Source organism: Mercenaria mercenaria, chromosome 15 (assembly GCF_021730395.1).
Source record: "Mercenaria mercenaria strain notata chromosome 15, MADL_Memer_1, whole genome shotgun sequence".
Classification (NCBI taxonomy): domain Eukaryota; kingdom Metazoa; phylum Mollusca; class Bivalvia; order Venerida; family Veneridae; genus Mercenaria; species Mercenaria mercenaria.
Genome location: NC_069375.1, coordinates 19574838 through 19602286, shown reverse-complemented (window position 1 = coordinate 19602286; position 27449 = coordinate 19574838). Strand labels below are relative to the sequence as shown.

General features: G+C 36.2%; 1 protein-coding gene across 1 annotated transcript; it reads right to left on the bottom strand.

Moving 5' to 3' along the window:
* Nucleotides 1-1729: 1729 nt before the first annotated feature.
* On the bottom strand, nucleotides 1730-26678 carry LOC123548740 (uncharacterized). Its single transcript, XM_045336253.2, has 10 exons — nucleotides 26478-26678; nucleotides 26168-26209; nucleotides 22831-22937; nucleotides 22499-22570; nucleotides 20632-20678; nucleotides 19230-19282; nucleotides 15872-15960; nucleotides 12681-12749; nucleotides 11899-12088; nucleotides 1730-1854 (listed from the first exon to the last, which is right to left on the bottom strand). The coding sequence occupies exons 1-10, from the start codon at nucleotides 26485-26487 to the stop codon at nucleotides 1793-1795; spliced, it is 741 nt and encodes a 246-aa protein (XP_045192188.2). The 5' UTR covers nucleotides 26488-26678; the 3' UTR covers nucleotides 1730-1792.
* Nucleotides 26679-27449: the final 771 nt, after the last annotated feature.

The following is a 27449-nucleotide window of genomic DNA, read 5'->3' as shown; positions in this document are numbered from 1 at the left end:
ACCAAGTTCGAAAATGGGTCATCTGGGGTTTAAAACTGGGTCACTAGGTCAAATCAAAGAAAACCATTGTGTATGCGATAGAGGCTGTATTTTTCAATTGATCTTCAAAATTATTACCTTGATGAAACCTAGGCCAGGTTCGAAAATGGGTCATCAGGAGTCAAAAACTAGGTCACTAGGTCAAATCAAAGAAACACATTGTGTATGCGATAGAGGCTGCAATTTTCGACTGATTTTCATGAAATTTTTTCTGAATGATTGCCTTAATAGAATATAGATCAAGTTTGAAAATGGGTCATCTGGGGTTTAAAACTAGGTCACTAGGTCAAATCAAAGAAAACCCTTGTGTATGCGATAGAGGCTGTATTTTTCAATCGATCTTCAAAATTATTACCTTGATGAAACCTAGGCCAGGTACAAAAATGGGTCATCAGGAGTCAAAAACTAGGTCACTAGGTCAAATCAAAGAAACACCTTGTGTATGCGATAGAGGCTGCAATTTTCGACTGATTTTCATGAATTTTTTTCTGAATGATTGCCTTAATAGAATATAGATCAAGTTTGAAAATGGGTCATTTTGGTTTAAAAACTAGGTCACTATGTCAAATCAAATAAAAACCTTGTGTATGCGATAGAAGCTGTATTTTCCAATTGATCTTCATGAATTTTAGTCAGAATGATTGCCTTGATGAAGTCTCGGTCAGGTTTGAATATGGGTCATTATGGGTCAAAAATTAGGTCACTAGGTCATATCAAAGAAAAAGCTTGTGTATGCATTTTACACCGAATCCTCATGAAATTTTACCAGAATGTTTGTCTGGATAAAATCTAGGTCAAGTTTGAATGTAGACCATCTTTTGTCAAAAACTATGTCACCCAGTCAAATTAAAGAAAAACCTTGTGTACGCAATAGGGGCTGCATTTTACACTGGATATTCATAAAATCTGGTCAGAATGATAACCTTAATGAAATCTAGGTCAAGGTCGAATACGGGTCATTTTTGGGTCAGAAACCAGGTCACTTGTTTTAAACAAAATAAAACCTTGTGTATGCGATAGAGGCTGTATTTTTCAATTGATCATCATGGAAATTTGCCAGAATAATAGCCTTGATGAAATTTAGGTCAAGATTGAAAATTGGTTATCTGGGGTCAAACACTAGGTCACTAGGTCAAATCAAGGAAAAACCTTGTTTATGCAATAGGGGCTGCATTTTACACTGGATTTTCATAAAATTTATTCAGAATGGTTGCCTTGATAAAATCTAGGTCAAATTCGAAAATTGGTCATCTGGAAGCTGGAATATGGGTAATCTGGGGTCAAAACCTAGGTCATTAGGTCAGATCAAAGGAAAACCTTGTGTATGCGATAGAGGCTATATTTTTCAATTGATCTTCGTGAAATTATGTCAGAATGATAGCCTTGATGAAATCCAGGTCAAGTTCGAAAATTGGTCATCTGAGATCAGAAACTAGGTCACTAGGTCAAATCAAAGAAAAGACTTGCTTACATTCTTTTTGCTCCAATTTTAATGAAAATTGGTCAGAATTTTTGTTTCCATGATATCACTAGGTCAAACATGTTTACACTGCTATGGTGTGTTTCTCAGGTGAGCGTCCTAGGTCCATCTTGGCCCTCTTGTTTTTTTTTTTTTCAGAAAAAAAAAAAAGATTTAACAATTGTGACCTAAACAAACTACCAACATAACAGACAACAGACGTTTGAAACGTCCTTTGATACCATTTATTGAACATTTCCTTCTTCAGCGACATGTTTTAAAACAAACGGAGTATTACACAACTTTCAGTGTGTTAATGTCGAACTTGCCGTTCTCTGCAAGGTAGAAAAGTCTTCCTGCAAACAGAATTAGACAACATATATATGGCACTTGGACACAGTAAATAATATTGAACATCAAGTTTACTTAGTGTAATTTATATACATATCATAAAAACTTTTATCTTAATTTCTTAAAGCTGTCGGCATTAAATCTCCCGCATCGAGTGTACGCGCACATTGAATTCACACTATTAAACTTATGCTAAGTAAATGCCACAGTAGGCGAGATTTAGATAGGGCAAAAATTTTCTTACAGGCAGAATATCTTTAAACTTTGTGTTCTGACTGAGAATCAAGTTTAAAACGGAAATATGTAATAAATTCATAGGTACCTAGGCTTGATCTTGAATTATCTATCCATCAGAAAATACTGAAAAATTCAGTTTTTAAGGGCAAATAATTCAAGATCAGGGTAAAAGAACTGTGCATTTTAATTTTTATTTCTGTTGCAGACATCATTTGCAGTGAGTATTCAAAGTTTAAAGACATTCGGTCCATGGAAAAGCCAAGGACTTTGCAGTATCATTTAGTCGTGTTCATAGTAAGGACATTTGCAACAATAGGGCAAAAAAATTCTTACAGAAACTGTTTTTTAAACCTTTTTAGCACAAAGTGCTCAAGGTGAGTTTTTGTGATCGCCCTGTGTCCGTCGTCCGTCGTCGTCCGTCGTCCGTCGTCAACAATTTGACTGTTAACACTCTAGAGGTTACAATTTTGGCCTTATCTTAATGAAACTTGGTCATAATGTTACCGTCATAAAAATCATGGACGAGTTCGATATTGGGTCATCTGGGGTCAAAAACTAGGTCACGGGGTCAAATTAAAGGAAAAGCTTGTTAACACTCCAGAGGTCACAATTTTGGCCCAATCTTAATGAAACTTGGTCAGAATGTTACCCTCAATAAAATCTTGGACGAGTTTGATATGGGTCATCTGGGATCAAAAACTAGGTTACAGGGTCAAATCAAAGGAAAAGCTTGTTAACACTCTAGAGGTCACAATTTTGACCCAGTCTTAATGAAACTTGGTCAGAATGTTACCCTTAATAACATTTTGAACGAGTTCGATATTGGGTCATCTGGGGTCAAAAACTAGGTCACCAGGTCAGATCAAAGGAAAAGCATGTTAACAGTCTAGAGGTCACAATTTTGGTCCAATCTAAATGAAACTTGGTAAGAGTGTTATCCTCAATAAAATCTTGGATGAATTCGATTTTGTTTTATCTGGGGTCAAAAACTGTGTCACCAGGTCAAATCAAAGGAAAAGCTTGTTAACACTGTAGAGGCCACATTTATGACTGTATCTTCATGAAACCTAATCAGAATGTTAATCTTGACGATCTTACGATCCAGTTTGAATCCAGGTTATGTAGGTTAAAAAACTAGGTCACCGAGTCAGATCAAAAGAAAAAGCTAGTTTACACTGTAGAGGTCACATATTTATGACCATATCTTAATGAAACTTAGTCAAAATGTTAATCTTGATGATCTGTAGGTCAAGTTTAAATCTGGGTCAGATGGGATAAAAAACTAGGTCACTAGGTCAAATCAAAGGAAAAACTTATTAACACTCTAGAGGCTACGTTGACTGTATCTTCATGAAACTTAGTCAGAATGGTAAACCTGATGATCTTTAGGTCAGTTCTGAATCTGGGTCATGTTGGGTTAAAAACTAGGTCACCGGGTCGAATCAAAGGAAAATCTAGTTAACACTTTAGAGGCCACATTTATGACCATACCTTAATGAAACTTGGTCAGAATATTAATCTTGATGATCTATAGGTCAAGTTCGTATCTGGGTCATACGGGATCAAAAACTAGGTCACCATGTCAAATCAAAGGAAAAGCTTGTTAACACTAGTGAGGCCACATTTATTTCTGTATCTTCATGAAACTTAGTCAGAATGTTATTCTTGATAATCTTTAGGTCAAGTTCGAATCGGGTCCTATGGGGTCAAAAACTGGGTCACCAGGTCAAATCAAAGGAAAAGTTAGTTAACACTTTAGAGGCCACATTTATGACCATATCTTTATGAAATTATCTTGATGATCTTTAGGTCAATAGGTCAGGTGAGCGATACAGGGCCTTCATGACCCTCTTGTTTACTGACAGAGAATCAAATCAGAAACAAAAATACGAAATAAAACAAACCTTAAGAACCCGGGCTTGATCATGAATTATCTGCCCTTGAAAGTCGAAAATACTGGAAAAAATCTACTTTCAAGGGCAAATAGTTCATTATGAAGCCTTGGTACCTGTAATTTATGTATATTTGTCCGTTTTAAACTTGATTCTCAGTCCGTACACAAAGTTTTAAAACATTCTGCCCGTTGGAAAATTTGTGCTCTGTATAATTAAAAGGCTACTGTGGCACCTTACCCTAAGCTTTAGTCAGTATATAGTACACTCAATATGTGCATACATCCAATAGGGGCGAGTTAATGTTGGCGTCATAATGAGACAACACTTTTAATTAATCGCAATGAGCCCATATTAACGCATGCATTTCTTTATGTGTCATCATCTGAAGAATCCTGAGGAGTTGGGTTCGTATCCAGAGATGCTATATAACAAGCATGTATGCAATTTTAGCATAACACATGTAAAAAGCTAAGGACATACATATAATTTTTATTAAGGTCATAAAACTGTTCAGTTAATGTGTTCCCCGTGCACACAGCTTGTTTTTAAGTTTTGAAAAATAATAAAATACGTGAAGTAAAAATACCTTGACATATAAATTATTCCAAATATTTACTCCTTTTAAAACAATGCTTTGAATTGTACATATTGCAGAGATGTTTTGCAAAATTGTAATCAGTCAATAGATCTAATTTGATATAAATAGCAATTTTCACATATTTTCAGTTCAATTCATAAAGGATATAAGGATATTACTTGAGTGTATTTTCATATTAAATTTATTAAACGAGTTGAAAGAAGTAATAAAATACGAGGCTCTGCCGTAATATAATTTGAATGGAGAAATATACTATAAGGAAAAATGTGCGACTATTATTTTCATCCTGGTTTAAGCAAAGAATTTGAAATTTATACACAATGTACAAGTAGATCGGCAAAGCTATATTGTTTACAGTGAGTGATGTGCAGTGAGTGATATGGATTATATCTCACTGATAAAGTAAACATAAAATAAAAACGTTTATTGCATAAAGCATGTAAATACATTTCCTATAGCAATTACAAACATGAAATAATATGGAGCACAGAGAGTGCTGAATATTTTCAGAGGAGACAATATACTTGTTAAAAGGTTGTTAGAAATCAGCAAAGACATTATTTTAGTTCCAGTGATAAGATCTTTTATAGATTTAAGTATTTACAAAACATGTGTACCAGTTTCATTCTAAGAATAAATATCTGTGAACAATGTATCTGTACAGAAAGGTTTCAGAAGCAGAGAAACAAAAGGCGACATCAAACGTTTGAGATGCACCATGAGAAAACCAACATAGTGCCTTTGCGACCAGCATGGATCCAGACCAGCCTGTGCTTCCGCGCAGTCTGGTCATGATCCATGCTGTTCGCTAATGGTTTCTGTAATTATACCCCACCAAACATGTTTGGTGGGGGGGGGGGGGGGGCTATATAGGAGTCAGTTTTGTCGCGTCGTGTTGCGTCCCGTTGTGTCGCGTCGCAGCGTGTCCCATCGCGAAATCTATTTTCTCAGTTATTATGTCTCCCCCCTTCAAACTTCATAGGGTTGTAGGGCTGCTGGAGTAGACGACACCTATTGTTTTTGGGATCACTCCATCAAAGGTCAAGGTCACAGGGGCCTGAACATTGAAAACCATTTCTGATCAATAACTAGAGAACCACTTGACCCAGAATGTTGAAACTTCATAGGATGATTGGTCATGTAGAGTAGACTCAGTTAAAGGTCAAGGTCACAAGGGCCTGAACATTGAAAACCATTTCCGATCAATAACTTGAGTACCACTTGACCCAGAACGTTGAAACTTCATAGGATGATTGTACATGCAAAGTAGATAACCTCTGTTGATTTTGGAATCACTCTGTTAAAGGTCAAGGTCACAGGGGCCTGAACATGGAAAACCGTTTCCGGTCAGTAACTTGAGAACCACTTGACCCGTAATGTTGAAACTTCATAGGATGATTGAACATGCAGAGTAGATGACACCTATCGATTTTGGGGTCACTCTGCTAAAGGTCAAGGTCACAGGAGCCTGAACATAGAAAACAATTTCCGATCAATAACTTGAGAACCACTTGACCCAGAATGTTGAAACTTCATAGGATGATTGAACCTGCGGAGTGGATGACCCCTATTGATTTTTGGGTCAGTCTATTAAAGGTCAAGGTCACAGGGGCCTGGTCATGTAAAATCATTTCCAGAAAATAGCTTGAGAACCACTTGACCTAGATAATTGAAACTTAATAGGATGATTGGACATACAGAGTGGATGACCCCTATTTATTTTGGGATCACTTAATCAAAGGTCAAGGTCACAGGAGCCTGAACAGTGACTTGAGAACCACTAGGCCAAGAGTGTTGAAACTTAGCGGGAAGATTGGACATGCCAAGTAGATGATCCCTATTGCAGCCAACCATCAGTGTCTCTTTGACTTTCGCTCCTGACCCCTATTGACTTCTTGCCTATATGACTTTGCATTGGGGGAGACATGCTCTTTTTTATAAATTAAAGCATCTTCTAGTTACTAAATGGATTTGATTAAAACTTGAAATAGATGTTCCACCTCATCACCCACATCATGTGACACAAGATGCATAACTCTGACATGAAGTTTTCATGAATTTTGTCCCCTTTTCTTAGAATTTAAGGTTAGTTTTGTTGTATTTTCACTATATCTCAGTTATTACTAAATGGATTTGATTCAAACTTAAAGTAGATATTCCACCTCATCACCCACATCATGTGACACAAGGTGCATAACTCTGGCACCAATTTTGCATGTATTATGCCCCTTTTTACTTAGAATTTAAGGTTTATTTTGATGCACTTTCACTATATATCATTCTGATTGGCTTAGAGCCAAAGGGAAGTAACCTTTTTTAACTTTTGTACTGAGTTTCTTCCCCCTTAAATTCCAGGAATTAGTCTATTTTTATAAATTCTATTTTTAGATTTTCAATATTTTAGGTATTTTTCTAACTTTTTTATTATTAGTCCTATGTAAAAAGTAAATACATTTTTCTGTGTTCACTTTTCGTGTATCTCTAATATTAGAGATTTTTTATATTTACCTCATCCCTCACCCAGGGTACATAATTATACTAGTATTACTTATTTGTGGAAGCCCAGGATGAAGTACTCCAAAGACGAGTAAAAGTATTTTTAAGAATTAAGTTTTTTTGGACATTTTTTATATTATTCTAAGTATTTTTAAGCTTTCTTATGGTTGCCATTCTTTTGTGACAAGACCGTATGGTGGGGGTATGAGTCACTCCTGTAACATTTCTAGTTGCAGTAGGCTTTGAAAGCTAACAGCATGGATCCTGATATGCACAGGCTGATCTGGATCCATGCTGGTCGCAAACGCACTATGTTGGTTTTCTCATTGCGCGGCTCATTTTATGCATTTCTCATTTCCCTTCCAAGGTACCGTAGATGATTTTTTCTAGCTCATTCAAGAGTTTAATAGAAGTGAAGGAAACAAAAATGCATTCTACTGCATACTCCATGCATTGTTAGCTCACCTGAGCACAAAGTGCTCAAAGGTGAGCTTTTGTGATAGCCCTGTGTCCGTCGTCGGCGTCGTCAACAATTTGACTGTTAACACTCTAGAGGTCACAATTTTGGTCCAATCTTAATGAAACTTAGTAAGAATGTTACCCTGAATAAAATCTTGAACGATTTTGATATTGGGTCATCTAAGGTCAAAAACTAGGTCACCAGGTCAAGTCAAAGGAAAAGCTTGTTAACACTCTAGAGGTCACAATTTAAGCCCAATCTTAATGAAACTTGGTCAGAATATTACCCTTAGTAAAATCTTAGATGAGTTTGATATTGGGTCATCTGGGGTCAAAAACTAGGTCACCAGGTCAAACCAAAGGAAAAGCTTGTTAACACTGTAGAGGCCACATTTATGAATTTATCTTCACGAAACTTAGTCAAAATGTTAATCTTGATGACCTCAATGTCCAGTTTGAATCTGGGTCATGTAGAATCAAAAACTAGGTCACTAGGTCAAATCAAAGGAAAAGCTAGTTAACACTGTAGAGGCCACATTTACGACTATATCTTAATGAAACTTGGTCAGAATGTTAATCTTGATGATCTATAGGTAAAGTTTAAATCTGGGTCAGGTAGGTCAAAAACTAGATCACCAGGTCAAATTAAAGGAAAAGCTTGTTAACACTCCAGAGGCCACATTTATGACGATATCTTCATGAAACTTAGTCAGAATATTAATCTTGATGATCTTTAGGTCAAGTTCGAATCTGGGTCATGTGAAAACCTAGGTCACCGGGTTAAATCAAAGGAAAAGCTAGTTAACACTTTAGAGACCACTTTTATGACAATATCTAAATGAAACTTGGTCAAACTGTTAATCTTGATGATCTTTAGATCAATAGGTCAGGTGAGCGATACAGGGCCTTCATGGCCTTCTTGTTTATCATCTCAGAACACCAAATTTGTTCATAAGTATAAAAATGTGTTCGTATGTACTTTGAAATCCTGATTAATCTACACTTGAGAGAATCGAATCCAGAGAATATAAAAACTGTTTAAGTTGATGTGCCCAGCTATTGTTATTGTAATGATCATCTAAATAATGAAATTGAAACTGTAATTAACTATTTATAAAAAGATCACAGGTATCTTAACAAAACATCTGAAACGTATTCACACGATTTAATTCGCATTCACAGATCTGTTAACGAGTTTGAGATGTTTTGCTAGATACCTATGAAAGGGTTCTTAAAGTTTTGTTAGATATCTGTGAACGCGAAATTAAAATTTCAATAACTATCCGTTTGTATGGTTTTACAAACAAACTGCAGAAACGCTCCGCATAATATGTTGTTTTGTTTACGTTTATTTTTGCAATGAGTTATGTTGGTTTTTCTGTTCAATCTCATAAAAAATGAATGTAAATAATAATATTGTCGTTTCTGTTATATCTAAGATACAATTTTTGTTCGCCTGAAGGAACGTGTTATGTAATTATGCCGATGTCCGTCTGTCTGTCCGTTAGCGATTTCGTGTCTGCTCTGTAACTCTTGAACCCCTGGAAGGTTTTCAAACAAATTTCACACAAATGTTCACATCAGAGCGCATGTTTTGGATGGCTCGCTTCAATGTCAAGGTCACACTTAGGGGTCGTATCCGTTCTTTTACGCTTAACCCTTTGAAGGATTTCAAAAAAACATGACACAAATGTTCACCTCATCAAGACAAAGTGCGCGACGAGAAAATTGACGAGCGCATGTTTCGGATGACTCGCTTTAAGGTCAGTGTCATACTTAGGGGTCAAAGGTCATATAACCGACCCTGTTTCGTGTCCGCTCTGTAACTCTTGAACTGCTTGAAATTTTTATTAAGAAACCTGTCACAAATGTGCATCACATTAAGACGACATGCGCGCATGTTTCAGATTGCACGCTTCATGGTCAGTGTCATACTTAGGGGTCAAAAGTCATATGATTTTGTTTCGCTTGTATATTGCTCTGCATTGCGGTGCTCTATATTTTTAGGTTTTATTTGACAGATTCGTTATTCACTTACAATATTTTTATTGAATTACTTGCCTATTATGTTGCTGTAAATAGTTTAGCCTTCTAGCCGAGATTGCCCCGCTTTGCGGATCTCTTGTTATACTTAGCTAATGCATTTAATTTCACTAAACAATGATCATGACGTTTCTGTAATATTCAAGATAAAATTTTTGTCGAGCTAGCTTGCGGAAGTCAAGACATAGTGTTCGGTGTATGTGTGTGCATCCCTCCGTCCGTCCGGATTTGTTTGTCCGGACCATAACTTTGACTTGCATGAAACAATCTTGTTTATATGTGGCATGAATGTTAGCCTCAGTTAGACGGAATGTCTTGCGCAAAACCAAGGTTCCTCTCAAGGTTGGAGGTCAAAGGTCATTTCAAATCTTGTCCGGCCCATAACTTAAATATGCATTGAGGAATCTTGTTGATATCTTGCATGATGTTTAACTTAATGAGACGGAGTGTCCTGTGCAAACCCCAGTTTCTGTCTCAAAGGTCAAGGTCAGAATTAGGGTTTAAAGAGCGGGCTCAACATGTTGCTCGTGGGTATCTAGTTATACCTTGTTGTTGCACAATAATTCCGATATATTCATGATTTTCCCATCTAGATAATATCTGTATACCAGAATGTCCTTGTTATTATGTCTCCCACCACACAGTGGTGTGGGAGACATATTGATTTACTCCAGTCTGTCTGTGTGTCTGTCTGTCACAAAGCTTGTCCGCACTCTAAGTCGAACATTTCTCATCCGATTTTCACCGAACTTAAAATGTGTTTGACCATAAGACCTCAACCAAGTTCGATAACTAGCTAAATCGGCCAAGACACTTCGGAATTATGGCCCTTGACAATAATTTATGAATCACCTAGATGCATAAATATGCTGAAGTCTTCATTCTCAAACATGCACCAAAAACCATTCATCTTGTCCGCACTCTAAGTCGAACATTTCTCATCCGATTTTCACCAAACTTTAACAAAATGTGTTTGACCATAAGACCTCAACCAAGTTCGATAACTAGCTAAATCGGCCAAGACACTTCGGAATTATGGCCCTTGACAATAATTTATGAATCACCTAGATGCATAAATATGCTGAAGTCTTCATTCCCAAACATGCACCAAAAACCATTCATCTTGTCCGCACTCTAAGTCGAACATTTCTCATCCGATCTTCACCAAACTTGAACAAAATGTGTTTGACCTTAAGACCTCAGCCAAGTTCGATAACAAGCTAAATCGGCCAAAATACTTCGGAATTATGGCCCTTGATAATAATTTATGAATCACCTAGATGCATAAAAATGCTGAAGTCTTCATTCTCAAACATGCACCAAAAACCATTCATCTTGTCTGCACTCTTAAGTCAAACATTTCGTATCCGATCTTCACCAAACTCGAACAAAATGTGTTTGCAAATAAGACCTTGGCCAAGTTCGATAACTAGCCAAATCGGTTAAGACACTTCGGAATTATGGCCCTTGACAATAACTAATGAATCACCTAGACTCATAAAAATGCTGAAGTCTTCATTCTCAAACATGCACCAAAAACCATTCATCTTGTCCGCACTCCAAGTCAAACATTTTTTATCCGATCTTCACCAAACTTAAACAAAATGTGTATGACCATAATTCCTCTCCCAGGTTCGATAACTAGCAAAATTGGCGTAGGCACTTCAGAATTATGGCCCTTGAATTACTGAAAATCAGGCATTTTACTCTTCAAAGGTATATTTGTTGTGACTAAACAGTATAAAAACACTGACTTAGTGTTTAGATGATTAGGCAGTTGTGGGAGACATGCGCTTTTCTCAAAAGTAGCTTTAGTTATATCCTGTCATTATGTGTCTTCGTATTGTATATCTACTTTCGTGTAATAAAATAGAAAAAGTGGAAACTCCACAGGTCATCCAACATGACAGAAAATTGAAAAATTTCAGGCACAGTTTGATCGAGCCTGTTCATCGACGGTAGTGACAGTGCACGTCCTCTGGCCCTGGATTGAGCAGAACTCAACATTTTCACATGTTACAAGTACCAAAAAGGATTTAGAGACATTCATAGATGTGTTCATACGGCGTTGTACATGGAACTTTCAGTGATACACAGAGTGCAATTCCTTGAAAAGCGGCGTATGGTCCCCTGTTATGCCATAAACAGGAAAACAATGGACAAAACTAAACAATCTGGGATATAAAGAGGATATCTGAGGTTACGAAGCTTGTATATCACAGAAATTGCCAAAAGATAAAAATAAAAGCAGGCACCATAAACTACATGTTATGTTCTGTTCTGTTCTATAAACTAATAAAAATATCATAAACATTACATACGGTTTAATTCATGGCATGTACCATAGTTGCAAGCTTGATCAGCACAACAGGAAGTACACAAGGCAGTCGCTCGTTTATTATTTCTATTTCCACATACTTGCACCCATGTTAGCCCTGCTTCAGGAAGTGTTGAGTTTGCCCCGCAAATGCGGAAGAAATCGTATGCTCGCTTCATCAAATGTTCACACACCTGAAAAATTGTATCGTAGTAAGACAATGTAAAAACTCACTAGTGTACAAGTTATTGTATTGTACGTCGTTACTGTGTTTGTTGGCATTGAGAAAACATAACTGTATGGCAGGCAGTTTGTTTAGGCTTTATGAGAGTATGTTTCTATATGCCTATAACAGTTTGTATATATATATACAATATTTATTGTAACTCTCTCTCTCTCTCTCTCTCTCACTCGCTCGCACGCACACATGCATGCGCGCTCACACGCACGTACATACACGAACACTTACACGTGTCGTGTAGCGGTATTTAAGGATATGTATATTTCGTGAGAAAGCATAACATAACTTCTTTTCTTTACTTAACAAAGATTCATTTGACATAGTTTCATATAATACAAACTATTTTTTTACAAACTAGATAATGGCAATAAAATTGATATGTGGAATTGAAAGTCAACGTCTTTATTTAAAAAATTAATACCTGAACTCTGTATCAAGTTACCATATAAATGGTATTTGTAATTTTCAAGTGCATAAAACATAAGTGCTAAGAAACAGATGCAAAGTTTGTGCAAATTTCAACGTATCTGTCATAATATATTTACTAATTTTGATAAGCATCCTGAGGTGAACCTGTCCACACCGCCTACATCTTCTTGTCGCATGTAACACATCTAAAATAAGAAGCATTATCATGTTATAATGTTATATATATATATATATATATATATATATATATATATATATATATATAATATTATAATGTGATGATTTCATTTATATTTATATAAGTTTCTAATAAAGACTTTAACGCTTGTAAAATATGTAAGCATAAATCTTTTCACTATCGTAATAATGTGTTAGATACGTAAACTTATATTATCAACTTCACAGAAATAGTTCTGGTTTCGTTAATTGAATCATTACTGTTAGAAAGGGGGCATCTTATTCTGTAAAACATGCATGCCTAAATCCATTGTAACTGAATAATGTAGCCAATACAGTTAGCGACTTGCAGTTTTTTACTGAAAAGTAATCTCACTTTAGAATGCTTGCGTTTTTATGTCACGCATCAAATCAAGTCATGGTTAAGATGAAATATTCTCGAACAACGATTCCGTCGTTGATTAAAATATGAGTTTAGAGTTTAAATATGTAGGAATATTGTTACATGGACGAGGAATGACATACATTACTCCGACCCTAAAATGACATTAGTGTTCTGTGTCGTGCTCACTTTCACAAGTACAACTGGTAATATGGCATATGGTAATGGAAATCCGATGTACTTTGACATCAAACAATACCTTTCTTGAATACTGATATGAGATGCACCATGAGAAAACCAACATAGTGTATCTGCAGCATGAATCACGACCGACCTGCGCATCTGCGCTGTTCGCTAACGATTTCTCTAATTGCAATAGACTTTGAAAGCGAACAGTAGGGGAGACCGGGGCTAGTGCGGCCCCATTTTAGAAAAATCACAATTTATAAATGGTTTATATAGCCAGATCTCTGAAAAATGTATATTTAAGTAAAGTATAATGGGACTGTACTACTCCCGCTATTTCTTATAGTGTTTCTCTATCTTCATAAGGGTGATTTCTGCTCAAAGTGATCAGGTCAAGGTGACCGAACTTGCCCCGCGAAGGGGCAAGTTTGGCCACCCCACGGGGCAAGTTCGGCTTGTAGAGACTTTATTATGCAATGTTAGTATATCACGGAACCAATCTGTAGACTGACAAATTGAAACATATTTATAACTCTAACACCATATAGTTTTATTACTTTGAACACCAGCATGTGTGTTTATATTAACATTGAACTTGAACAATTAACCTTTCCGCAAGTCTAGAAACCCTGAACGTAAAAAAAAACTATCTCAGTATACTCTTTTTCATTTTGCTCTAATCTGTATCAGAATCACAGTTATGACACTTGTAAAACGACAAGCATGTTGTGTCTGCAAATTCTACATGTGCCCACATTTTGAAAAACAGTGCACTCGATCCATACTTCGTTAGGTCTACTGCTAGCCCAGCTCTCGCGACATACTAAGCAAAAATATCCGTCACCACTCTCTGGGTTTTCTTTTTGTTTTCTGTTCGATTTACTCCTTGAATTGATTTTGGTTTTTCTTGACTGTTTTATTGGTTTATTAGATTTCGGTAGCCCTTTGTCTGTTTCGTTGTTTTGTGTAGTCTTCAACTTGTCTAGGTCTTTGATACCCGAATTTCATATTTGATGTAGCTCTATCCGACTCGGATGACTTGTCGGATTTTTTTTTACATAATCCTGTGGGGTTGAGCGTGGTACACAAAACAGTTGACTTGTTTTCTTGTATCCAGCAGAAGTACTGTTGTAGTGATCTATCGCTTTTCTCAAAACGTCTTCTGATGTGGTGTCGCTTCTTTTCTTGTACGTACGCACCATGGTGTAGATCTAATTCTGAAATAAATAAGTAAAAAGCTGTATTGTCAATTTAATTATAATTACATGAAGTTCTATAGCGACTGTAGACTGAAAATGTAACCCATGCACCACTATAATTCTACTAAAAGTTAAAGGCTTGCTAATGAAAATCTTAACATAAATGCCAGACATTATTTTAACTTGCTAGATCTGCATGTGAACAAATGCTTTATTGTAATAAATATATGAGGAATAAAACAATAACCATTAGTAAAATATGCCGGCCAATAGATTGTTAGTGCGTGGCAAGTCCGGCTATAGGCCGAACGTGCCCCTTCCCAAAAGGCCGAACTAGCCCCAGACAGTATTTACGAAATTGTTACGTGACACCTCCTTGCATGGTGCAGAAAAATGAAATGTAGATGGTTTTATATTAAAGCCCATTAACCTATGATATTTAATCTGAATCTTAGCGGTTCTCAAGAAAAGTAAAAACTAAAATAGATGTGTAAATTTTACTCACCAACTTAAAAAATGAAGTTTTGGTTCCAAAACGACATAAACCATCAAAAGGCGGCCATTTTTGTAATTCCGTTGATAAAAGCTTCCCAAGTGACGTCACAATATTGATGACAACTTTTTATCTCAGTTCACGCGCTATATATAATTATATGCCGAACATGCCCCGAGGCCGAACTAACCCGGCCTCCCCTAATATTTTGGTCAACGGTGATTAAGAATTGAATCAAGAGTCTTGTTTGGAAAGCATATGGTGAAATATACCAAATGTACACTATGAAATGCTGATATGTTATATAACCGGATGATATCCTTCAGTTTCGTTCGCTAGCTGGAGCTGCAAGTGTGTATGAGGTTGACTGGCTAGCTGGAGCTGCAAGTGTGTATGAGGTTGACTGGCTAGCTGGAGCTGCAAGTGTGTATGAGGTTGACTGGCTAGCTGGAGCTGCAAGTGGGTATGAGGTTGACTGGCTAGCTCGAGCTGCAAGTGTGTATGAGGTTGACTGGCTAGCTGGAGCTGCAAGTGTGTATGAGGTTGACTGGCTAGCTGGAGCTGCAAGTGTGTATGAGGTTGACTGGCTAGCTGGAGCCGCAAGTGTGTATGAGGTTGACTGGCTAGCTGGAGCCGCAAGTGTGTATGAGGTTGACTGGACATATAGTCTAACCTCAATTTCTTTTTAATCAACATGTCCTAAAGTGAAATATTTTCATGTTTACAAGTTACAACAATTACGTATTTCTCATGTGATGCTTGTTTATTTCAAAAGTATTAAATCCAAAGTGGTTTCGTTATTCTCCGACAATGTGAATTCGAACATTTAAATCGAATCAATATTAAGTGAACCTTTTAATTAATTATTACCTCATTAGAATGACATGACGTCAAAGTGAGACACGGTCTGTCAGATCTCCGATGATCACACGAGTAACATTGTGATATATTAACAGTGTCTGAAGTGTAGAGTTGAGAAAAGAAGTCAACATGTACAGAATTCCAAAACATAAAAAAAAACACATGGGAGTTTACATCGGCTAATTGTGCAACTCTCAGAGGATGCCTTCCAGGATTGGCATTAACAAACTGTACCACATACATAACAATATGCAAAATGTGGACTTTCAGATGCAATGTGCTTTGATTGTCAAAAGAACAATTTGTTGAATATATTGCTTAGCTGGAAAGTGTATCATTATACTATTATATAAAGCACGACAAGGGGTGTCATTTACATGAAGAAATGCTTTTGGACAAATCTTGGGCAAAGTGCCACGACTTTCAGGACTATTTATGTATTATTTGCCGTCATTGAAACAGAACTTAAATCTGTCTAAGCTAAGTAGGTTAGAATTTCACATAACAATACGTATCTTTACTATGTAAGTCATTTTTAGCCGACCATCATCAGATGGTGGGCTATTCAAGTCACTCTGCGTCCGTGGTCCGTCGTCCTTCCATCCGTCCGTCCTTTCGTTAACAGTTTCTCGTTATCGCATCTCCTCAGAAACTACCATGGGCATTTTGACCAAACTTTGTCAGAATGATGTATTGGTACCCTAGTTGTGTCCCCCTGAAAATCAGACTGGTTCAACAATTTTTTAGTAAGTTATGGCCCTTTGTTTATTTCTATAATTTACATAGATTTATATAGGGAAAAACTTTGAAAATCGTCTTGCCCAAAACCACAGAGCCTAGAGCTTTGATATTTGGTATGAAGCATCATCTAGTGGTCCTCTACCAAGATGATTCAAATTATTTCCCTGGGGTCAAATATGGCCCCGCCCCGGGGGTAACATGGTTTATATAGACTTATATAGGGAAAAACTTTGAAAAACCACTTGTTCAAAACCACAGGGACTAGGGTTTTGATATTTTGTATGTGACATCATCTAGTGGTCTTCTACTAAGATTGTTCAAATTATCCCCCTAGGGTCAAATATGGCCCCACCCCGGGGGTCACATGGTTTACATAGACTTATATAGGGAAACACTTTGAAAATCTTCTTGTCCAAACCAAAAAGCCTAAGGCTTTGATATTTGTAATGTAGCATCATCTAGTGGTTCTCTACCAAGTTTGTTAAAATTATCCCACTAGGGTCAAATATGACCCCGCCCCGGGGGTCACATGGTTCATATAGACTTATATAGGGAAAAGCTTTTAAAAACTTCTTGTCAATAACCTACAACATTCAAATTTGGACCACATGTATGGTTTTGAGTGGCAAGATGAATCTTGACATGGGTTGACCTTGATTTTGACCTAGTGACGTACTTTCACATTCCTGTAGCTACAACCTTCAAATTTGGACCACATTCATAGTTTCGTGCACTGAAATAAACTTTGACCTTGACATTAAACTAGTGACCTACTTTCACATTTTTGAAGGTACAGGCTTCAAATTTGGACCACATGCATAGTTTCGTGTTCCGAAATGAAATTTGATTTTGATTTTGACCCATTGACCTACTTTCACATTTCTCAAGCTACAGCCTTCAAATTTGGACCACTTGCATGGTTTTATGTACCGAAACAAACTTTGACCTTTTCATTGACCTAGTGACCTACTTTCACATTTTTGAAGGTACAGGCTTCAAATTTGGACCACATGCATAGTTCTGTATTCCGAAATAAAATTTGACCTTGATTTTAACCTAGTGACCTACTTTCACATTTTTGAAGATACAGGCTTCAAATTTGGACCACATGCATTGTTTTGTGTACCGAAACAAACTTTGACCTTGATTTTGACCTAGTGACCTACTTTCACATTTTTGAAGGTACAGGCTTCAAATTTGGACTACATGCATAGTTTTGTATTCCGAAATAAAATTTGACCTTGATTTTGACCTAGTGACCTACTTCCACATTTCTCAAGTTACAACCTTCAAATTTGGACCACTTGCATAGTTTTGTGTACCGAAAAGAACTTTGACCTTAAGATTGACCTAGTGACCTACTTTCACATTTCTGTAGCTACAGGCTTCAAATTTAGACCACATGCATAGGATTGTGTACCGAAACAAACTTTGACCTTGACATTGACCTAGTGACCTACTTTCACATTTCTGTAACTACAGGCTTCACGTTTGGACCACACGCATAGATTTGTGTTCAGAAGTGAAATTTGACCTTGATTTTGACCTAGTGACCTACTTGCACATTTCTCAAGCTACAGCCTTCAAATCTGGACCACTTGCATAGTTTTGTGTACCGAAATAAACTTTGACCTTAAGATTGACCTAGTGACCTACTTTCAGATTTCTCAGACTACAGTCTTCAAACTTGATGCACATGCGTAGTTTTGTGTACAAAGAACTTTGTCCTTGAAATTGATCTAGTGACCTACTTTCACATTTCTCAAGCTACAGCTTTCGAATTTAGACCACATGCACAGTGTTGTGTACGGAAATGAAATTTGACCTTGAGCTAATCAATAAGTCTTGAAATTTGGAACACACAAAAATGGCACATTGTTGGGCGCCAAGATCACTCTGTGATCTCTTGTTACAACATAGTGTCAACCATTTCTCAAATCAGTAACTACCATTGAACAGATTATATAGACAGCAAAGTACACTACATAAAGGTCACTCATTTATTTCGACCTATTTTTCTATATCATGCCTTTCTGTCTACAGTGTGACATATATAGACTTAGAAATATCGTTATTCTATGCAGCCGAAGTAAAAACTGATCATTTTTAGTATGGGGGAAGCTTAATACAAATATTTGGCGAATTTTCAGCTGTTAATGCTGGAGGAAGACCCCACTTGCCACACCGGGCATTGTTTCATTACCTTCCGGCTCCTGGGTAGAAAAAAAATCTGATCAGTGTCAGTGGACAGTGTGATAGGATATGTAAGAAACAGTGCAGCTTTGGGTTTTAAAAACATTTTTCAGTAATTCACCATCATTTAATGTGCCATGACTGGTCATTTTGGCTATTAAAAAGTCTTTTATTTATGTTAATGTAATGAATCATTTTATGTATAGAAACGGTATATCAATAAATGAAACAAAGGTCGAATTTTCTAATGATTTAAAAATGATTACTGTTTGTATTTGTAAGCATATTTAAAATGTTTCTAACTTTGTTGATAACATAATGGAGATGATTTTTGTTTTAATTTAAGAATACTCTTGTTTGGGGTTATATTTGTCTTTTTCACTCTTTATTCAAATGCAGAACTCTTTTTATCAAATAAATTGCAATATCTTACCGTCTTTTATTCCACAAAGACGTTTGTTGCAGTCATCTTCAAATCCACAGCAACTGTAATGTATTAAGACGCCTCTGCTTTCTACACATATCTTATGGAGGATATAAACTAGGAACAAAATTGGATACTTATTCTCCATCGGATGCTTAATTAGATGAATATGAGCTATGAAACATAATAAAGGCAAGGAACTTTTAATTCATGCACATGCCATTAAAGTATGATTATACACAGGCGTTTTTAAAGTGTTTGTCAAGGACACCACAGGTATTTCCCACTCTCAAATGGAAGTTATCTAAGCCGTGATTCATAGGGTTGATCCAAAAGTAATGTCACTGAATCCATTAATAGAAAAAATGAAAAACCACAGGTCGCTACGTTTAAATTGAGCCTGTTTATGGACGGTAGAGTAAATGTCACTATCCGCGCTCTCTAGCCCCGGGGTGAGCAGAACCAGACATTCACACAAAAGTACCAGAATATGATTAGATACAAAGAATCGGAATATAATAAGAGACATCTGCACATGTAATCATACGGCGATGTGCATGGAACCTTCACTCATACACGGAGTGCAATTCCATGAAAAGCGGCGTATGGTCCCCAGGTTATATAATGGTGTTGCCCTAAATGTGTATAATGAAAAGAAAATAACATAACTTCCAGCCCAAAAAACTTGATCTATCTGCATTTTTTTTTTGAGAATATAATAAAAAAAAATGAAGTTTATTTATCGAGATATCGACATTCATAGAAAGCATGGTAACGACTATCGCAGTACGTCATTGACATAATTGATGTAATAAATCGATAGTTTTGATTTGATATTGCGCTATAACAGGCATCCGCACTACACACTGAACATTAATTTGCACGAATGTTACTTTAGTTTTAATTGTTGATTGCTGAAAGATGTAACTTAACATAATTTTGATTTCATATGATTAGGATTGTCATTTTGGTATCAGTTAGTTACTTTTTTTTTTCTGCTGCTGTTTTGACTGCGCGAAATGTCGTTTGGGGTGAATATTGAAGTTCTTCTGAGTACTTCAAACGAAACGACCATAGGAAATAAAATTTACTCGTGTAATCATAAATGATTTATCTTACGTCTTGATATATCTTTTTGTTTTAAAATAACGATGGATAAATGCACAATGAACGCAGAGACATTGCTTCTGGATCAACCTTCCTATGCTATATGTAAAGTTTTATCTTTGCTTCAAATCACATTGTTTTAGTTTGTACAATATTGCATACTTTCGAAGATAAAAACTCTGAAAAGAAAAAACAGTCAATTGAATAAGTATAGTGTTCCAACGTGCCGTTAGTATAAAAAAGTGGTCGATCGAGCGTTGTGACCTACGGAATGTTTTGCCTTTCGGACAAATATAATTCATACCTTGAACACGTGGTTTTGCTGTTTCTTTTTCCAGACCGGGAACATACCTGCAACAGAGCTACATAGTTCAAACATTTTGTAGGTTATTAGTACATAGAAATATTCACATTCACTATGCATTTTGAATAAAGAAAATATCGTTTATTTAAGAAATAAGTTCCCTACGGCCTGAGTGATATATTGTTTCGCATAAGAACGAAAAACTCTGGTTCTACAATAAATTACACTTGGGAACTTATCATTTCGATTCTAACACGACATTCTAGTATTAACAATGTTAGAAAAAATGATAACTACTTTTTACGACTGTGTTACGCACCTGGATCGGATGACCTCATTGCACGCGAGTGGTTTATTGCAGAATAACCCGAGATAGACTTTGCTGTACATGTATGTAAGTTATTTGCTGGTCGTGTTAGAATTTCGTGTAAGTCAACACTTTCCGCGAGAAAGCACGTGTGAACTGACGTTCGAAAAAAATCTTTGAAAATGGCAGTCAAAGTTTCAGAAAGAATATGCCAGATATTCCTTTCCTCCGGGTTAAGATTAGAATTGAATCAACAACGTTATGTGATTTTTAATTTGATTTAAGGATATTTTAAATTAAAATAAGGAGCTATATTGTCATCTTATTATATATTTTTATAGCAACTGTAGGTAACGTGTGATATGTTTATTTTTTGATTCCGAGTACCTTATAATTATAATCACGGCATTGATGACTGAAGGGCAAAAGTCAGTTAGTCACATCAAAGACATCGCATGTGCTTTAGTAACGTTAATATCCTGGTTTTATTAGGTGACATACTCGAAATCACAAACAAGTCTAATGTAATGGTCTCTTTCACCATAACAGCAAGTAACCTATTATGTTTGTTTCGTAGTTATTACGTGATAAATTGTACTCAGCAGCAGCCCGTATTACTAAAACCAGCAATTTTAGTAACGAAGAGCCGTGTCCCTGAAAGACTTATAGAGAGTGTCCCTGAAAGACTTATAGAGAGCCGTATCCCTGAAAGACTTACAGAGAGCCGTGACCCTGAAAGACTTACAGAGAGCCGTGTCCCTGAAAGACTTACAGAGAGCCGTGTCCCTGAAAGACTTACAGAGAGCCGTGTCCCTGAAAGACTTACAGAGAGCCGTGTCCCTGAAAGACTTACAGAGAGCCGTGACCCTGAAAGACTTATAGAGAGCCGTGTCCCTGAAAGACATATAATTAATATCATCCAAGTCGGAGAAAATAACAATACAACGTAATTTGAAGGACAACCTCTTTTGACTGATGTAATAAAAGAAAATATGACATATTCAAATGTAATTAACAAGTAGTATGTTTGTTTTGTGAATGGATCTAGATGTGAGAATGACTGTGCACGGACGAAAATAAGATAAGAATAAAGGCGGTTCCTTATGTAGGATATAATTAATAACATCTATATCTGTGGTATTCTGTGCAATAAATTCTCCGATCAAAATTAATTGTGGCAACGGAATTCGTAATATATTGATGTATTTGTGTATGTTGACCTATAAGAACGGCCTTTTTACCACACATAAAAAGATCAAAACATCCGGTTAAACAACAGGGCAGCCATTGTTGTTTTAAATTCGCCTTAAATAATTGGCACAAAATGAATAAATTTTCGAACGACAATATGTATTGTTTTCATCAATGTATCAGTACATTATATTCTGATTAATGTTTTATAGCTGCGTTTTAAAATGATTAATTGTTGTTATTAAAAAATTAAAGCATGTTAATGTCACATTTCTTAGAACTGTGATTAGAAGCAAAACATTGAGTTAAATGTAAAGATAATTTCTTAAAATATATCAAAAACAAATATCTATAAAGATTAAAGAGTACGTCTTTTGCACGACAACCTCCTTGGTAAACTACCATCCTTTGCTCTGTAATCACTTCGTCCATATAACATTCCTGCAAGTTACAAAACACACATACATTTTTCTTTCTTTTTATGTTTTCGAACCTGTGTATATCATTTTTACTGATCTGTACTTTGTGCTTCCTGTTATAGTAAACGATTTAGACGGCGAACTAATAACTGACAGATTGTTATTATACAAATGTATTTTAAAAATAAATAAACAGAATAACTCTCTTTTTTGTATTGTTTTCATTTGGTCAAATGGTTTACAGTCCTATAGACAGGGATTGTTTGAGTGCCTACTCGTTACCTCAAGGGTGCTGTCACAAGTTACTAATTTGTTGCAGTCCGAGAGTGTGAAAGCATTGTTGCATAGACGGCACCGTATGGTAGTGGTACTAGCGGTTTGAGAAGTCCCTGGAATTTTAAAATACCAAACAATAATTGTGAATACATCTACAGTTTGATCCACGAATTCCGTAATAGTTTTTTGTGTGAATAATTTCTGTACGTATAACGTATAAGTAATACATCAGTCCCTATTACAAACCTCGGACTTCTTCAGAATTTTGTATAAGATAAAAAATACTGCGTTATATTTCAAGTTGGCAGTTACTTGCGGAGAACAGGTTTGTACTGGTACAGAATCAAGGCGGACTGGGTATATTTACTGCCCGTTGCTACATAACTCAAATACTGTTGAAAAACGGCAGTAAACCTGAAACAAGCAAAAGCTAAATAAAAGTATAAATAGTAGATATATTTGTAATAATGCACTATCTAATTAAAGTGATAAATTTCGGAAAACTAGACATTAATATCTGTTAGTCCCCTTTCAGAAGCAAACGGTTATAAAGCACATCGTTGTGCCGAACGTCGCCCCGAAAAATGTGATTATGGCGCCCTGCCGAAAACGCCCAGTCAAACGTCTTCTATTCGCCTACCGGAATGACAAGATAGGTTTAATTAAACTGGAGATAAAAGATAGTTAAATTCAAATAATTATGGAACATTTGTAAATCCCCAATGAAGTGTTACCAAATGAAATTGCTCACGCCTACCCCTCCCTATCCCCTCCACCTGGCATTCAATCCGTCAGTTATATATATAAGTCAAGAATATAGATAGATACAAGGGTAATATGTGTACTTGCTTGCGTCCGTCTGTCTAGTTTTTGTTCAGGTTAAAGTTACCGTGCATTGCAAAATTAAAATCCTCGTTGACATGGATTGTCGTGAGCAAACGCCAGATACTCATCTAAAGGCTTATGTCACTGTGAGGCGAGTGGGGTGGGCTAGGGTTATGTTGTAGTGAAATCTTTTTTTCTGTTTCCTAAATGTTAGGGCTTGTACCATCCAAGCTTTGGCCTTCAAGACAGACGTTGGGCATGGGGGTATTCGGCGGGGCGGGGCGGTCGGTGGGACGCAATTTGGTGGGTCGATGTTCACCGGTGCGTCATAACAATGTTTGTCAACGTATCGCTGCGACAGAACGATACAATGAAGTATCCCAAATCAGTCTCCAAACTTAACACAAGAAAATATTTACGCAAAGCATGAAAGACGCACTATAATTTTAATGATATGCCAATTATTGATTGCTCTGAAGCAGCATTCTATCGTTTTTGATTTTTCTAAAAGATTATGTTTCACTAAGTACTTATTTCTGCTGATAAATTCATATGACAAAGCTAGTGAAGTGCAGTTTGTAAAAAAGTATTATGAGCATGTACTTCCATTATATTGATGACTCATTGTTAATTGTAAAGCCTGACATGGTTTTGCGATAGCATGTATGTCAAAAGGTTATCTATATTCTGTGATGTCCGGAATGTTTTATCAAAATACTGATAAGCAGGGTGTTAAAATTATTTTAAAGTCGGTTATTCTGGTTGTTGTTTCGGAATCTTCCTTTTTAGCTCGACTGTTCAAAGAATAGGTTGAGCTGTTGTACTCAGCTATACGTCCGCGTCCCGATTAAGTTAAGTTTTGTGTATTTAAGCTTGTATCTCAGTAGCCACTTGTAAGAAAAGATACAAACTTCATACACTTATGTGATAAACTGACTGACATTGCTCAGGGTTTTTGAATTTATCTGGTATCTCAGTACATACTTATGGGAATGGATTGAAACCTCACACACTTGTCAAGAACAAGAGTGGATATGAATTGTACATGTTGCTTAACCCTGTTTTGTACTTTCACAAAATTATGCCAATTATTGACTTTTATATTCATTCATTTGACAAGGCTGTTGGCTGACCTCTGATTATAGCTAGTTCGTATCGTTAAGGTATTTGAACTGTTAATATTCAAAATAAATTCTAATATCTGGTATTGTTAATAGTAGTTGGTTTGTTTTCACAAACACTCAAAGATTACGTGTACATCGCACTCAGTCATGATCACGTTTACGTCCGGGATTTTAATCATAATATAACTCCATTTATATGCTTTAAATATTACTTTTTCATTTCATTTACTTTTCTTTTATTTTAGACAGTGTAAATAAAATCTGTAAAAAGATCCTTTGGAAACAAAGAATGCAACCAAGAATAATATGCAGTCTCGGTTTGATTGAGTATGTTCACGAGAGATAATGAAATGTACACCACCTCGCACGCCTAGCACCTTGCTCAAAACCCTAGCACCGGCTTGAGCGGGATTCTATTATTACATGTATGTTGAATGGACTCCAAAGGACTAGAAAATATAACAACACTGAATCCAAGTACGGGGAGACTTTTTACAGCCGCTTTTTACACTTTTAAAGATGTGTATCGTAATGGTACAAATACATATCTTTTTACCTATAAGATTTTAGACACTGTAAAGATGTGTATTGTAATGGTACAAATACCTATCTTTTTACCTATAAGTAAATATGTAGAAGAAAAGACAAAACTGATGAATAAACGATGAGTCATAACGTTGCAAAAATGTTGTGAACAACTTCAACGAAGAAATGTTGAAACTGCACAATACTTTTTCTTTTGATTTTGAGAAAACCTGTTTTTCCCCGATTTTTCCCAAGCCGGCTTGCGGATGCGAAGGCATAGTAACTGTTGTCCAAATAGCTGTTCGGTGTTTATGCGTGCGTCCATGCGTAAAGCCTGATTTTTTTTGTCCGGACCATTACTTTGACCTGCATGGAGCAATCTTGTTTATATTTGGCATGAATGTTAACCTCAGTGAGGCGTAGTGTCATATGCAAACCCTAGGTTCCTATCTCAAGGTCAAGGTCACAGTTTGATGTAAAAGGTCATGTCAGATCTTGTCCGGCCCATATATTGACATGCATGGAGGAATCCTGTTATTTATTTGGCATGAATGTTTAACTCAATAAGACGGAGCCGGATGTCATGTGCAAACCCTAGGTTCCTATTTCGAAGGTCAAGTTCACAATTAGGGGTCAAGGGGCGGGTATCTAGTTTTAAAATTGTGTTCGTTTAAACTTATAATTTAATCATTTTATATTACCCCCCCCCCACCCCCCCCACACACACACACTTCCCTTAGCTTATTTTGCTAGCTTGATTGAAGAATCTACGAACCTACCATTGTAACATTCCTCACATGTTAAGATATGTATGTTTGTTTTTAATTTAAAATTACAACACAATCGAGTAAAGCTTAAGAAATTGCTACCTGAACGAATCCACAGCATTATTATGAAGAGCACGAACAGACCTGTTAAAGAAAAAAACCCTATAAAACCCGCGCAAAACATATTTAAAACGCGTCCGTTATTACAAAACATAGGTACAATTTATAATTTCATAAGAAATAATCAGTCACTTAAAAGTACACATTAAAAAAGACAGATAAAGATTGGTGGTATAAATTTCATCCGCGACAAAAAGTACGGTAAAAACAAAATTATAGTATCATTTATGATTTTGGATATGTTGACAAAATAAAATCATTAATAACTTTGAACAATGAAGGAATTACATACCTTTTCTCATCGTATTGTATTCAGTTGCTTAACTACAATTTACAAACTGAAATTTAGTATGTTCCTCTTTGGACCTTGCTGTTACAGATCTCACTAGCTAGCTCTCTGATTTATAAACACTATCTCTAAAACTTCATTGTAACCTCGTGATTTAGATAACATTGAGATAACGGTCGGAATGTATAGCTTCTCTGGTGCCTTTATCGATGAAAAAGAACTAATATGTCACTACTTATTTATGATAACAGAACATACAGAGGCCTACTTAGTAAAAGTTTGAAATTAGATAAAATGCGCAAAAACCTGTTTAAGCTAGGTTCAAACTAAAGACAAGTCCTTATTTTAGGTTAGTCCTAGAATGACTTTGAATGAAACTAAATTTGGCGACTGCCTTTGTCTAGCTGGTATATTCACAGTGTAATACTTTAATATGTTTGTATGCTCCTTGAAAGGGAGACATAAAGTAGCCACTTTCGTCCGTCCTGCAATTCTTGTCCTGCATGTTTCTCAGCAACCAATGGCTGGAATTTAGCGAAACTATATAGGAAGCTACACTCACAAAAGGAGATTCGCATTAATTATCATGTTCCGGTCCCATGAATGTTCATTTAGTAATTGCTCTTTAGTTATTCAACAAAATATACTACTAGTATGACAATTTCTTGTCAGGAGTATATCTCTGACTCAGCAACTGCTTCACTCTCAAGAGGAGATGCGCATAGATAATTTTTATGCTCCGGTCTGATGATTTTTCACTAAATCATTACCGTTTTATTATTCAACATCAGTTTTACTAAAGTACCATTTTTGACCGGAGTATTCTCCGGAACTACTAATACGCATTAAACCTTCCTGGTTTTCATCACTTTGCACTCGCTGAAACAAAACTTCATAGAAAGCTTCACTTCCAAGAAGAGACACGCATAGCTTGTGCTTTCTTTTTCTAAATTACTACACGCAGGAGTTCTTAGA